This window comes from Solea solea, chromosome 8 (assembly GCF_958295425.1).
Source record: "Solea solea chromosome 8, fSolSol10.1, whole genome shotgun sequence".
NCBI lineage: Eukaryota > Metazoa > Chordata > Actinopteri > Pleuronectiformes > Soleidae > Solea > Solea solea.
The window spans coordinates 3,508,861-3,522,534 of NC_081141.1; the positions used below are offsets into that span (position 1 = coordinate 3,508,861).

Below are 13,674 nucleotides of genomic sequence, written 5' to 3' on the forward strand. Positions count from 1 at the left end.
ATTATTAAGATTTATTGTATCGTCTGCTACATTTCTTCCTTATAGGATACAGTAAATTGATGGTCCTCACTCTGTGTGTACCTCAAGGATCAGTGTTAGGCCTCTATCTATTTTTTTAGCCTCCATACTTTCTTGATGATCCTCACAGCTGTGTCACGGGACAGAATATAGTTTATAATAAACAGCTGAATCAGCTGCTGCTGCTGCTGCTGCTGCTGTGGAAAGCATCACACTGTGGCCTTTTTTTTTTACCTTAATGATAAGAAATAAAAAACGTTAAATGCAGCTTATTATTATTCTTCATTGTATTGCACAATGTAACCTTGGTACAAGATGACCATTGTCGACTCTGACTTATCAGTTCTTCACGTTTCTCTGACTCTCAGTGTAGTGGTGTTTAAATCTTGTGTCGTCCAGACAGGAAGTGTGCGCGCCGACAAGCGCTCCCTCAGTCAGGTCTGATAGTATTTCTTGACACAATCCCTAATCAGCAGAACACAGCACACAAACAAAAGCAGAGGCAGAATAACAATAATAATATCAACAACAAAAATCACCATAAGTTATACACTGCAACGTTCAACATCAAATAAATAGTCATTAAAAAAATAAACTTTTTTATTCCTATGTTTATTATATGTTGTCTACACATGAGAGAAATGATGATGCTAGTCTCGAGCAGAGTGCACATGACCCTTTCCTCTCATTTCCTGTCCTGTCTATAACTCCTCCCCCTTCTGCGGGAAGGAAAGCTAACATGTTTATTATCGGAGTGAGATCACTACAAGTAATCAGTATCAGTAACAGTATTAGAGCTCATTACCATGTGCAATGACTCTCAATTTCATGTGCAATATTTATTTTTTGTATTTCAATATTATTGGCTTTATTGTGTTTGACAAAGAATGACATCATTACCACTCTTTTTTTTGTATTTCACTTTTGATGCATGAAATCTTGTATTGTTATTGTTATTTTTGTACTTTTGGAGCAACCTGGAACAAGAATTTCCTTCAGGGTTAATAAGGTTCTGTCTTATCTTATCTTATCTGTGAGCTTGTATGTTTTCTTCCTTCACTCGCTCATTGGAGCTGAGTTATGTCTTATCACAGCGTGTCACGCACCAGTATGTTTGGAGGGATCATACCATGGCAAACACGTGTCCCTCGCCGAGGCCCGTGTGTGCGGGCACCTTGACTTACAGCCACATCAAAGTCTGCCATTAGTGGTCCATTAACCGCTCGTGATTAAAGTGTCACTTTAAATGGCATCGAGTGCTGCTGCTGCTGCTCTCTCTGGACTTTAAATAGACTGTAAAAGAGAAGAAAAAGAAGAAAAAAATAAGGTTACATTGAAAGCATGGATTTTCCTGCAGAATAAAGACACTGACAGTTTGGAGTGATTCCATCGCAGGTCTTTCCATGTATGCAACACGCCGGCTGTAATTCCCTGTGTTTTTTTTCCACATAGTAAATTTGTCATGAAGTAATAGAAAGGTGCAAAACGGTGTCAGGGAAGATGATTAAATGTTGAAAATAAGCTTTCATTTAAGTGCTCATTTCACATATTCTGGGCTCTTTATTTTTGAAGTCCAGATGCTACCGGCATTCGGCCTGTAGATCCAGTGCGAGAACTTGAAAGGACAAATACTTTCCATACCGCGCAGGCAACGAGCAAATCAAAATAGAAAAAAAAAAAAAAAATCTCTGGGTCCATTTACCATTGGACAGGGAAGAGGATTCAAAAGTATGTTGTAGACGTGAGACTCGACATCTGGTTAAAATATGACGAGCAGCTCGGTGGAGTGGGCTGCACTCTGTACTCTTATACAATACTCTCAACATCTGATTGTGTCCATTTTTTAAAGCCTAGCTCAGGTCCAATAATAGGTAATATTATGAAAATGTATATACAGTAGATTTAGAGATAAAACAAGTCACTCTTTTACATCGATGACACACTTTACAGTATATATATAAATATATACTATAAAAGGGTCTTGGAAAATTAAATTGGGGTTTCAGTTAAGTTAAGAGTCAACCTGTCTTGCCAAATACAATATAATAACTGTAAAACTATTACAACCTGAGAAGTGTTGGTGTTGGCGGCTCGTCAGCGCAGGGGCAGTAAAACAGAACCGTTTGAAAGGGGCTTACATTTCATCTCAAAACCTGTGCGATCAGCTCATTGTCCAGCAACTATATACCAAGTGGAAAATCTCTGACGACTAAAAGTCCACGAAAAGACTAAAAGGTATACGCTTAAAAAAACAACTTGCAGTCCCATGTCCAGAGCCCTTTCCACTGTCTGCACAGCGTCAACTCTGAGTGCATGTGTCTGAAAGAATGTATTTCTCTTGCCTTCTTCATTAAAAGAAAAATATCAATCTCACACACACAACAGTAAATCACAGACACATTTATGAGGCATTCCAGGTTGTTAAAAGATCCCACTGTGGACACCTCTGCAGGGAGAGAAGCTGCGGTCAGCTCGTGTGAAGGACATTTCTCTGCTGGATTCTTCCCAGCGCCGGATCTCCCGCGAGCAAAGGCCAAAAAAACAACAACCACAAACTCGTCAGAGTCACAGGAGGAGTCCAGAGTCGGTGCCTGTTTGTTTTGTTTGGTCGGTGTCTCTCACTGGGGGCGACTTTACTACCTGTTATGATATATGGAGATTACTAGTGGTGAGTAAGTAAAACAAATCACCAGGAAGGCTGCGGTCGCTGTCGGGGAATTAGTTTTCACCTCACTTCTGCTGAGGTGAAGATAACTTACCTTTCCGTTGGCAGCCGGGCAGTGAGCCAGAAACTCTAAACATAATAAAAGGAGAAAAATTTAATCCCGCCCCCCCCTCCATCACAAACATGCCAAAGCCAGGGGGAGATTAAAAGCTGATTCAGAAAAATAACATCTCTGGAGCTGGACAATAATTTCATTTATTCCATGAGATGTTTTGGTTTGACATGCGAGACTCGTTCCTCAAGTGGGAAATGAAAATGGATGCTTTTGTTTTTGGTTTCTATCGTTATATAGCAGTAGCTGTGTCACCGGGGGGGAATTCCTTTTGCCAGAAATAATTAAAAGGTGATACTTTGGGTCAGTGTGCAAAGGCTACTGTACCCAGACTGACTTACTTCATCACTGTAATCATTTCTGAAGACAAACAAACACGCATATATGAAGATTGTACATGGTACAACACATGAGACATACATACCGTTTGTAATCTGGAAAAAAATTATTCTGGTTGTGTAAAAAAACAACAAAAAAAACACATATTTAAGTATATAATATTGAGATGAGATGTTCAAAACGGTTCAAATCAAAATTGACAATATCCTTGTTGGTTATTATGATATAATCCAGAGATCTGTTTACATGTTTTGTCATGATAAATCTGGCCGGATTGAACCCACAGTGAATTTTATTCATAATTCATAATCTGTACTGGCCAAATGTTTCTTCCTGTTAAAAAATCTCCACTGTTGTCAAGTACTTTCTCTCATAATATGAAACCGCCTTCCAGAGGAGATTAGAAAAGGTTAAATGTGTCATTTAATTTAAGGGTTAAGGGAAAGATTAAAGTTTTAATTTACAGAAAACAAAAGGCAAAAAAACTCAATTATTGGACATGTGGACATTTTATTGAAATAATTCATTAATTATTTAATTTTTCATCTTGATGTTAGGACTGATGTGTGATGGCAGCATGGGAGGAGTTTCCCCCACTATGATGATGATGATGAAGGGCCTTCACTGTAATTAAAGAGCAACATTGCCCTCTGGTGTCCACCCAGACAATTCCATCAATTATCTATTGTATTTTCTTTATTTATTTTTTTTTACTTGATCAAAGCAGTTTGACTCACAGTGGACATGAAAGGACTCACTGAACCCTTTCATTCTCCCACACCAGAGTTCATAGAGAAACTCTGTGTTTTTACCTCACAGCGACACAGAAGCTGCTCCTGCTGCTGCACTCGTGCTCTTCTTGGTAAGTATGTGTCACTGAGGTCAATCTCAACAAATATTCAGAAACATCAAGATAACACGGTTAAACTTACTTGTGGAGGCAGCAGGGGATTAACAATCTCCTTTATGGTTAAATCGCTGATTTTCTCCACGGACTTTGGTGCAGGGAGTGAGCGGCGTACAAACGTGTTTCCAACTGGAAGATTGTTTTCGAACTGCAAGAGAAAAATGCAGTAACTTATGAAGAGCTGCGATACCTTTATGAAGCTCTTTCACAATCGATTAAATTATTAAAAATGCTTTTTTCTCCACATGTTACTGGGGGGCCCCAAGCAGCCACTTAGTTCACTTATGCCTTGGGCCGGCTCTGCTGTCTAATCCACAGTGGATTTTTTCTTTTGTGACAGTGCATTAAATCATTCGTCACAATCAGAATTTTAAGCAACACAATAAAATAAATGCTCCAGAAAATGATCTCTCACCCCACCTTTAAAAAAAAAAAAAAAAAATTATTGCAGTAACGCTATATTGCAAAACTTTCACTAGATGGCGTAAACGCATCGCCATTTACAGGGTTCACAAATACTGTTGCTATGGTGATGACGCTGGTTACTGGGAGCTGTAGGACGTCCGGACAATCGTTTGAGCTAAATTTCATGTCCTATCAGGTCAGGAAATTATTTTTTCACTTGTGTTGGAATCTTTTTTTAATTGTAAGTTTCTAGATATCAAAAGCTGTTGCTGGTATTAAAAGACAAGGTTAATTTAAAAAAAAAAGTGTCCTTTTTAAAAAATGCCTTCAGGCCAAAAGATACTTTCCCTGATTTCCCATCATGCACCGCTTTATTTTGTCTCGTAGCTCAGGGAGATGAGAGGACAGTGACACCGCCTCAGTCTCTGCGCTCTCACCGAGGACCGAGCACCGAGGCGAGGCTCTGTCACACAGCCGCACCGACATGTCCCGCAAGGCGGAATAACGCACTTAGCAGGTGCGGCTCGTCCGTTCAACGACACTTTTACAACCTTATAAAATACTCGACGTTTGCGTCTTTTCAGCCATAATAAGGTAAGCGCCGCTAGCCTTTCAGCGAGGCTAAAGCTAAGTTCATTCATTCAAACACATTTTAAAATGTCCACTGTTTAGTGTTATTTTGAGGACACATGTCATTTATTTCATTAATTCGGCGCCAGTTTAACAGGTTTACTTGAATGACATGTAGCTGTCACAGTGGGTTTGGCTGCTCCTTTGTGAGGTAAATAACCGTTACATTCAGAATTTCTTTTTTTTATTATTATTGTTGCTAGGTAGGTTTCAACATACAAGCCATTTGCGTTGGTGTTTTTGTAACAACACAATATAAAGGAGGCTTAGGGTCACACAATACATGATTTAAGTATGAATGTATTAAAATGGGAGTGGAAATAGGGCAAGCAATATGTGCAACGATGTGTTGATAAACCTCGCACTTTAATTGGAAACATTCCTCGGTACAAATAAATTATATGCCGAATTTTCCAGAACACGTCCCTTATCAAAATAACCAGCGTTTATATTATGCCAATGCCACATTTCCTTGTGTGTGTGTGAGTGAGTGAATGTGTGTCGGATTGTGAAAGGGGCTTTGGTGTGACGTTGTCAAGTAGCGGTTAGCTAGCTTGCTTTGCGGTTGCTGAAAGTGAGCAGCTTCTGCTTGAACACGGCATTAGCTGCAAGGACACCGGGATAATGATGATGATGATATGATGATGATGATGATGATGACATCCTAAAGCACAATAGGTCATAAAAGAACAACAACAACGAACGTCGCCCAAACGCGCCTGGTCCTCTCGTGCTTCTTGATTTACGATCATGAACGTTGTCTCTGGTAGAGATAAAGAAGGTCACGTCACGTCCACGGTGATGCCACTGCTCGAGTCCTGATGAGCTCGTGTCAGTGTCCGCCACGAGCCACGAGCAGCTGCTTTAAAAACAGGAGCCGTGGGTTGTGGGTGCTGTCCGCAATGCAGGTGCTGAAACTGAAGCATCGAACGTCCCTGCCGGCAAACACGTAGCTCTGTGTCCTGTTACAATGCAGCCAGTGTTTGTAACAGTTACACTGGTTTTTGCTTTAGTTTCTTATTTTGACTAAATATCGTTGACGAGGTATATACATTCAATGGCCACTTTATTAGGTACAGGGCAGGGGACACTTGCACCTCATAGGAGTGGCACCTGCAGCCTGATTCAAGGTTTATTAACATGTTGTGTGTGTAGAGATTGTAACAAGTAGTTATTTCTATTGTTAGTCTCCTCTGGCAGAAACATTGTATTTTTGCTTAGGGAACTGCGACTCGATAGATTGGACCGTTTTTGTAAACACTAGGGATGGTTGTTTGTGAAAATCCCAGTAGATCCGACCTGCCCATTTGGCCCAAACAACCATGTTATGTTTAAAGTCACTTTTCTTCCCCTATCTGATGCTCAGTGTATGGAGGTGGTAGGTTGATTTTTCCTTATTGTGTTTTAAGTGCCTTTGATGTAAGGTTGCAATGATTTATCAATTGTTAATCATTTGATAATCGATTCATTGCTTTATCTGATTTTTATATAATATTTTGTGATTTATCTGCTCCATATCATGTGGTTTGTGGATGAAACAAGATTTGAGGACATTGTAATTTTGAGTTTCTGGGAACACTGTTCCTCATTTTCACAACTTATTAATTCATCAAAAGGCTAAAGATGAGTTTAGAAAAGAGAAGCAGTGGATGCTAAGCTTGTGTTAGCTCGGCTACTAGCTCTTGTTTCATGTTGCTGCAATTCATTGATTATTTATGTTTCCTATGAGGGGAAATGCTGGAAAATGAAGACACAGAGTGATGCATCACACTGGCTCCAGACAAAACCTTTCTGTCTTTCAGAGCAGACGACTGTCGATATAACCTGTACATTGTGCCTGAACAAAGGGAGGTAAACTGTAACTGTAACCGCTGGGTTGTGGCCTGAGCTCTGTTGTGAACTTGACTGAGGTGATGATGTCTTTGCAACTGGAAAGCCATCGAAGCTATTCTAGGAAGGGGCTGGGATGAGAGATATGCTTGCGACGCAGGCTTTACCGGAAGAGCACCACATTGCTCATCAATAATAGATTATCTCATCATTCTTTCTGGCACACCAAGTTGCTCTATTTGTGATGGCCACTCTTGTGTTTTGGTTATCATAAGCTTTCCTTCTTGTAACTAATGAAAATTAAGAAAAATATACATAGACAACTTCTCAAACTGGAGAGTGTGTCCAGGGAAATGGGATATACTGGATTATTCATGCTAGTGAGCTGATGATGTAAGGAGGAGAAGCGCTGGGATGTTTTATTCAAGCACACTGAGTGTGTGTGTGTGCAGGGAGAGGCTTGCTCTGCACTTAGGGGGGCGGGTGTTTTGCTTCACTGGGATCAATGTGCTCTGAACTCTCAGCCCATTACAGTTGTGAGGCTGGAGGGTGGAGATGCTGGGATTGTGTGATTGTTGCTCTCGCTCTGGGGCTAAGGCTGACCAGTGAATAGAGGGATGAGCGGGGTGGGGCAAGGCAGACTGGCAACCTCCATGCCACACGCAGTGTCATCGTGATGTCTGTTTGTGTGTCCAGTGATTTTTGTTAGGTGTATGTGTGTGTGTGTGATATTTTCAAGTGGAGGAAGACCCATAGACTACCCATAGATATGTTTTGTATAAGTGGATAATCACTTTGTTTGTAATTGTTTTAGAATAAACCTTTTATGTGTACTTTAATTGTCTCCATCGCAGCCCGAACAGCCAGAGCGTGTGTTTTGAGATGGAAGTTTACTGTGCAAATGAAGAAGAGGAGAAATGAACAAAATGAACAAATGAACAAAACTAAATAAATTATACTTTTCTTTGAAACATCTGTACAGCCGATAGTTCCTCATGCTTATTGACATCCTTCGTCTCAACATTAGATTTTTAAATTGATATTAGCAAATATTGTGTATGTGCCTGATAGAGTATTTCATAATTAAGACTTTCTAATTTGCCAGTTGAATTACAGTTTAAAACGTAGTTTTCCTATCTTTGATGCTAAGGGAGATAGTTTGTTACGGATGTTTTAATATATACAGTGTAGATTAGATTACCATGTATAGTCTATAAGATTAGTGTCACTGTTCAGATGTGCACTGCTCGACATCAGGCTCTCAAATCAGCAGCTTCATTTCAGTGATCGGTCGTAAAATTACTAGAAGACTTTCTCTACCTCAATTACAGTCACATTCTAATTAATTTTCCAGTGGTGATTAGAAAATAGTATTTCATCTAAAAGCAAATTGTGTTGGCCAGTTTGCAGACAACACAGAACTGGAGCACATCCTATAACCCAGATGTCTATTAGCTGAAAGGGTGAGAATTAACAGCCTGTTTGTCAGATCACTTTTTTATTGCCTGCTCTCTCTCTCCCCGTCTCTTGTTTACTCTCTTCTCTTTTTCTGTAGGTTGAAATCCTGGTGTGAGTCCTGACGTTGTTAGCTATGGCATCGGCAAACGTTACTTTGGAAAATCAGCTGCATAGCGCACAGAAGAACCTGCTGTTCCTGCAGCAGGATCACGCCAGTACCCTGAAGGGTCTGCACGCAGAGATCCGCAGATTGCAACAGCAATGCACAGGTGAGCAGCGTGGTCACAAATACCTGCAATTCTTCTCGTCATGTTCCGGTAGAAATCCAGCACGTTCTTCACCTTCTTAGGCGATATCTGAAAACAATAGAGCAAATTGCACATGTTAATAATGAAAATTGGTGTAAATGTACAATTTAAAGGGAAATTTGTGGGACATGACATCACTGTAGTGGTGCAACATGAAATAAATGTAATAAACACAAGCAAAATGGTGACTTAGTTCTCACGAATACCAGACACAGTAGGCTTAAGTCTTGCGTGTGTGTATCCTTCTGACACTAACCTGTCACCAAAGCTACAGCGGAACTCTCACTAATCTTGTCAAATGAATACATCACCATATGGTGGACGATGTGTTTCCCACCACACATCCGTTGCTGTTGTGCGGGTGAAATGTACACACGGCACAGACATGTGAGTAACCCTCCTTTCTCTTCACAGACCTGACATACGAGCTCACTGTGAGAAGCTCCGATCCCTCTGGTAAGACACCATTACACGGTAAAACACTGAAGCACATGAGTTTAAGCAGTAAAAACTCAGTGACTTATTCTCATTAACAGCCATTAATATTTAACTGTCGCTGAGGTGTTGTTATTGTTTAGCTTCTGACGACATTGCTGCGGTATGACTCGACTTATTACTCTTGCAAGGGAGATCGCATCGTTTCCCAGTTTACAACAATAGGTAAACCTGTTAGTGTGTTTGTTTGATTCAGAAATACTTAATATGGTGTACACTAAGCAGCCACTTTATTAGGTACAGTACACCTAATAACACCTGGTACTCTAACTGTCGTGCAAGAACAACCACGCCACATTTTGAAGTCACTTAAATTACTTTTCCTCCCCAATCTGTCAGCAGACAGACCACAATGCAACAGTCAGGGCTTTAAATTTGTGTTTTCTGGACTCGCTTCAGTGGATTCTATCCGTTCCCTGGTAACAAAGTCCCAAGTCCCACCTAAAAAGCATTGCATTGTGGCACTCCCACATAGTCCGCTAGCTACCCCTCCCCCACGTTACCATGGCCGGGACATGGAGTCACAACACTGATGTGATTTAGGACTGGCTTCACTGTCTCAGCACAGTACAGTCATGAAGGCCCCCCCCCCCCCCCAAAGGGCTGCATGAAGTTTAGCTTATTTGCAGGCTACTGATGACCCCACTGATGCGTCTCACCAGGAGTCACAGCATGGTTGGTTAGAAGCTTTGCAACACGGTCCAGCCCAGCCCATAATATCTGAGTAATGTTGGAGTGCAGGAAATTAGATTATCTGCCACTGCGCTAATGCACGGCCGGCAACCTGCTCGGTGCAGCAGGGCTCAGCTGCTCCAGCTGGGCTGAAAGTCTAAAGCAGTAAGATATAGAAGACTGACCGTAGGACATTTACATGTATAAATCAAACATTAAAAACTACGACATACAGAGATGTATATATATGTAAAGCACAACAGACTGTATATGAAAATGGAAATTTTTTCTTGGATTCGTGGATTGATCTCAAGTAGGCTGGACCAGTCAAATAATAGCATAATAACCTATTAACAACAAGCACTCCAAATGTTTCCCTTTGTTTTACATTACATTAAGTATCTTTTTCCAAAACAACTTTCTTGAGAAAAACAAGTGTCATTTCAACAATGTCACACCTGTCTTAACCATTTACAAAGGCGCAAAACATTTAACCACAGCTATCTGTACCTGGGGGCCGGATTGGACCCACTGGTGGGACTGAGAAACCTGTCCAGGGTGTACCCAGCCGGCTCCAGCACAGATTTTTCTAACTGACATTTTGTGACCCAATGCACCACTCTATAGTTTGTTTTGTCATGTGGGCACAGAAGCAGGCACGGTTGCTTCAGCTGTAACAGGGTGGGGCAGCAGTGATGAAGGTCAGAGGAGCGGTGCCCTTGTTTTCTATAGCGCTGTAACGTGAGCCTGATGTTATCTGTCCACTGCAAATGAGTCTCTATAGGATCATATAGTCTCCGTCAGACAGGCTGCACATATTCAGTGGCTGCACCTAATGCACTAATGATCGGTCCAGTCTGGGTGTGCGGGGGTGTCGGTGTTGCTCACCTGACTGTGTATCGCCAGGATGCATCCGTGCAGACAGGTAAGAGGCTGCTGATCTCACTCGTCTTTTACTGTGTGTGCAGACAGCAGCGAGGTCCGCTGCAAGGAGCTGCAAAGGAGGTGCGAGGAGCTTGAGGCCGAGCTGAAGAAGAAGGGGGAGGAGAACACGGAGCTGCTGAGGGACCTGGAGCAGAAGAACGCCATGATCTCTGTCCTGGAAAACACCATCAAGGAGAGAGAGAAGAAGTATTTGGAGGAGCTCAAGATGAAGAGCCATAAGCTGGCGATTCTCTCCGGGGAGCTCGAGCAGAGAGCAAGCACCATTGCTTACCTTACCTCACAACTTCATGCCACTAAAAAGAAGTTGTTAGCTGGCAGCTCCTCTGAAGCCAGCCCCAATGTCAGTCCAGTAGCCTCATACAAGCCCACGCCTCCTCCAGCCAAGGACAGACAGCCTGAGACCCCCCGTCGCCGCATGAAGAAGAGCCTCTCCCAGCCTCTTCACCCAGAGTTAACAGAGGTGTACCGGGTCGGCTCAGACGGAAGGCGGCTGGTTTTGCGGGAGACGGTCGATGCCATGCCTGACCCCACGCCCTTCCTTCAAGCGGGCAGAGAATCCCCAGAACCGCAGGTCGTGCGCGAGCGGCCCGCCGTCATCCCTCCCATCGCCTCTGATCGCTCCTCCGTCCCGTCCCTGGGGGGTGCCATGGCCAGCCCTCGCCACAGCCCCGCTCGAGACCGCCAGTTCAGGGCTCACGTGGGTGTCGCACACCGCATCCCGCACGGCAACCCTCCAGTGGCTCCGCCGCAGGCAGAGCTGGAGACGCTGGCGGTGGACCAGGTCAGCGAGGAGAAGGTCGTGCGGAAGCGCTCGGGAGCCGACAGGACAGTTTGACACTGCTATGCTGACATGCACATCAACGCACACACACACACACACACACACACATCTACTGTATATACACTACTACTGCAAGAGCAGGAAGGAGCCTGACCCACTGTGTAGCCTGCTTTTTACACAACACTGCAATCTAAAAAGAAAACATCACCTTTTTGTTTATGGTATTCCATAAATATTCTTTCAAAGACTACTCTAAAGCATGCCAAATGTTTCTCATACAACAAAATTGAAATCTTGTATTACACACATGTTGATTTTTGTTTTTTGCTTATACCTTATCGTCAAACCCCATTCAGACTTGTTAACATCCGACCAAAGTGACCTGATCACAAGTGGACTGCACCGGGCGCAGGTCTGAAGGTCAGGTCCTCGTGCTTCCTGAATTCGTCTCCACATCTGATCCATCGAGTGTAGAACACGGACAGAGTCCATTAACTTCCTCACTCACTAGTTTCAGAACATGTCAACTTTGTAAACCATGTTCCCATTTCAAGGAAAGTAGATGATACAGCACAGCACACGCGAGTGTGACTGACACCTGGTGCTTATTTGTAGGAGACGTCTATGTCCATTTTATATACAGTCCTCGGGAAGCATTAGAGGACCCCTCCTCTGACCTGCCGCTGCAGTTTCACAGTATTTTGACACTTTTCAGCCCCCTTACATCACAGTAACATTCTTAATTCATGTCGCAGCAGTGAGAATAGTACTTTTCCCGTCTCTCCCACGAGACCGGACTCCGAATCGTACTCCAAAGAAATGATTTTCAAATCGCACCACTTGTGACGGGACGTCTCTGGACGGATGTGGAGTCTGAACGGGGGTCTTCATGTGGTGCACACACACCACACTCTCAGCCAAATATCTGCATCAGTGCCTGCTTGACTGGTTCAACGACAAAAGCTGTGTAGTGTTGGTGACGGCTATAGTAGTTAACTCGACATATCACTGTCTCCTCCGCAAAGGTCCGGGCATAAACAACAAACTATATAACAAGATGTCTGCCGCCTCGTAGGATAGAAACGACATAATCAAACTTAAATGCTTCCGAAAACCTCTCATCTTCTCGTGATATCAGTATAAAAATCGCTATCTTCGGCGGAATCTGCAAACGTGCAATTGAATCCAAAGTGACGGCAAAAACAGAAGCTTGCGTACATGTTTGGATGCAGGACGGTGAAGTGGGAGGATGTTTGTGTGTCTTTGTGTGCGTGTCACAGAGAGAATGGAAGTGTGTGTGTGTGTGTGTGTGTGTGTGTCGGGAGAGAAACAATGAAGGCCATTGAGAGAAGTGGCTTCGACGAAATGCATCGATGTTATTTGTGATATGAGGGCATTTTTGACAACTGCTGTTACATGATTTTGTGATATTATCTGTACTTTATAAAGGCTGTGCATTTGTAATGATTTTTTTTTTTTTTATTTATTGTTAAAGAACAAAAGCACCTCTGATAAATCGACAGTAGTTAACGGCACCGGGAACATGTGATGAGAAATATAATCACTCCATAATCTGCATTTCACTTTAACATCCTTGAAGTATCGGAAATCAATACAATAAAGCTGTGCTTTTTTTGGGTTTGGTTACTTTGTTTCTTGGTTACTTGGAAGTAAAAGACGACATGAGGTGAGGATTTGTTGACCTTCAGGAGTTGGCGCTTGGTAAGTGGACGTTTCACATCGCTGACGTGGCGATAGAGTACCTTTTTAAGAAACATCTACCTGAGTTTGAGAGTCTGCTGTTAATGAAATGGGACGTCTATCTCGGTTTAAGTGCACAAACGTGTGTAGTTCAATCATCTGGCCACTGGGTGTCCTCGTTGAGTCGCAGGGAAAGCAGCGTTATGGTTACAGAAAGAAGTTGCTTAAATCGTGGTGTGGGACAGACTAAAGTCATCCATGTAAACAAATCAAACACTAAACTCACTTGAGAGAACAGACCATGAACCTGCTTTCTACCGTATGTTTACACTGTTTTGCTATATTTAAATAAATCAGTTTACTGCTGCTCGGTGGATGTGGAACAAATTAAAAATATTTACACGTCAG

The 13,674-nt window shown here is 42.5% G+C and overlaps 1 protein-coding gene and 1 long non-coding RNA gene across 4 annotated transcripts; one reads left to right on the forward strand and one right to left on the reverse strand.

Annotated features, from left to right (window-relative positions):
• Positions 1 to 627: 627 nt before the first annotated feature.
• On the reverse strand, positions 628 to 8,722 carry LOC131464600 (uncharacterized). The gene is made up of 3 exons (XR_009241188.1): positions 8,657 to 8,722; positions 4,067 to 4,189; positions 628 to 1,311 (listed from the first exon to the last, which is right to left on the reverse strand). It is a non-coding gene; the product is annotated as an uncharacterized LOC131464600 (long non-coding RNA).
• Positions 3,846 to 13,212, forward strand: ccdc92 (coiled-coil domain containing 92). Of its 3 annotated transcripts, none has more exons than XM_058637174.1 (4): positions 3,846 to 3,996; positions 8,462 to 8,633; positions 9,087 to 9,128; positions 10,808 to 13,212. In XM_058637174.1, the coding sequence occupies exons 2-4, from the start codon at positions 8,498 to 8,500 to the stop codon at positions 11,617 to 11,619; spliced, it is 990 nt and encodes a 329-aa protein (XP_058493157.1). In that variant the 5' UTR covers positions 3,846 to 3,996; positions 8,462 to 8,497; the 3' UTR covers positions 11,620 to 13,212. The 3 variants fall into 3 exon arrangements, with proteins under 3 accessions (XP_058493157.1, XP_058493158.1, XP_058493156.1); XM_058637175.1 differs by lacking the exon at positions 3,846 to 3,996 and adding an exon at positions 4,742 to 4,963; XM_058637173.1 differs by lacking the exon at positions 3,846 to 3,996 and adding an exon at positions 4,745 to 5,040.
• Positions 13,213 to 13,674: the final 462 nt, after the last annotated feature.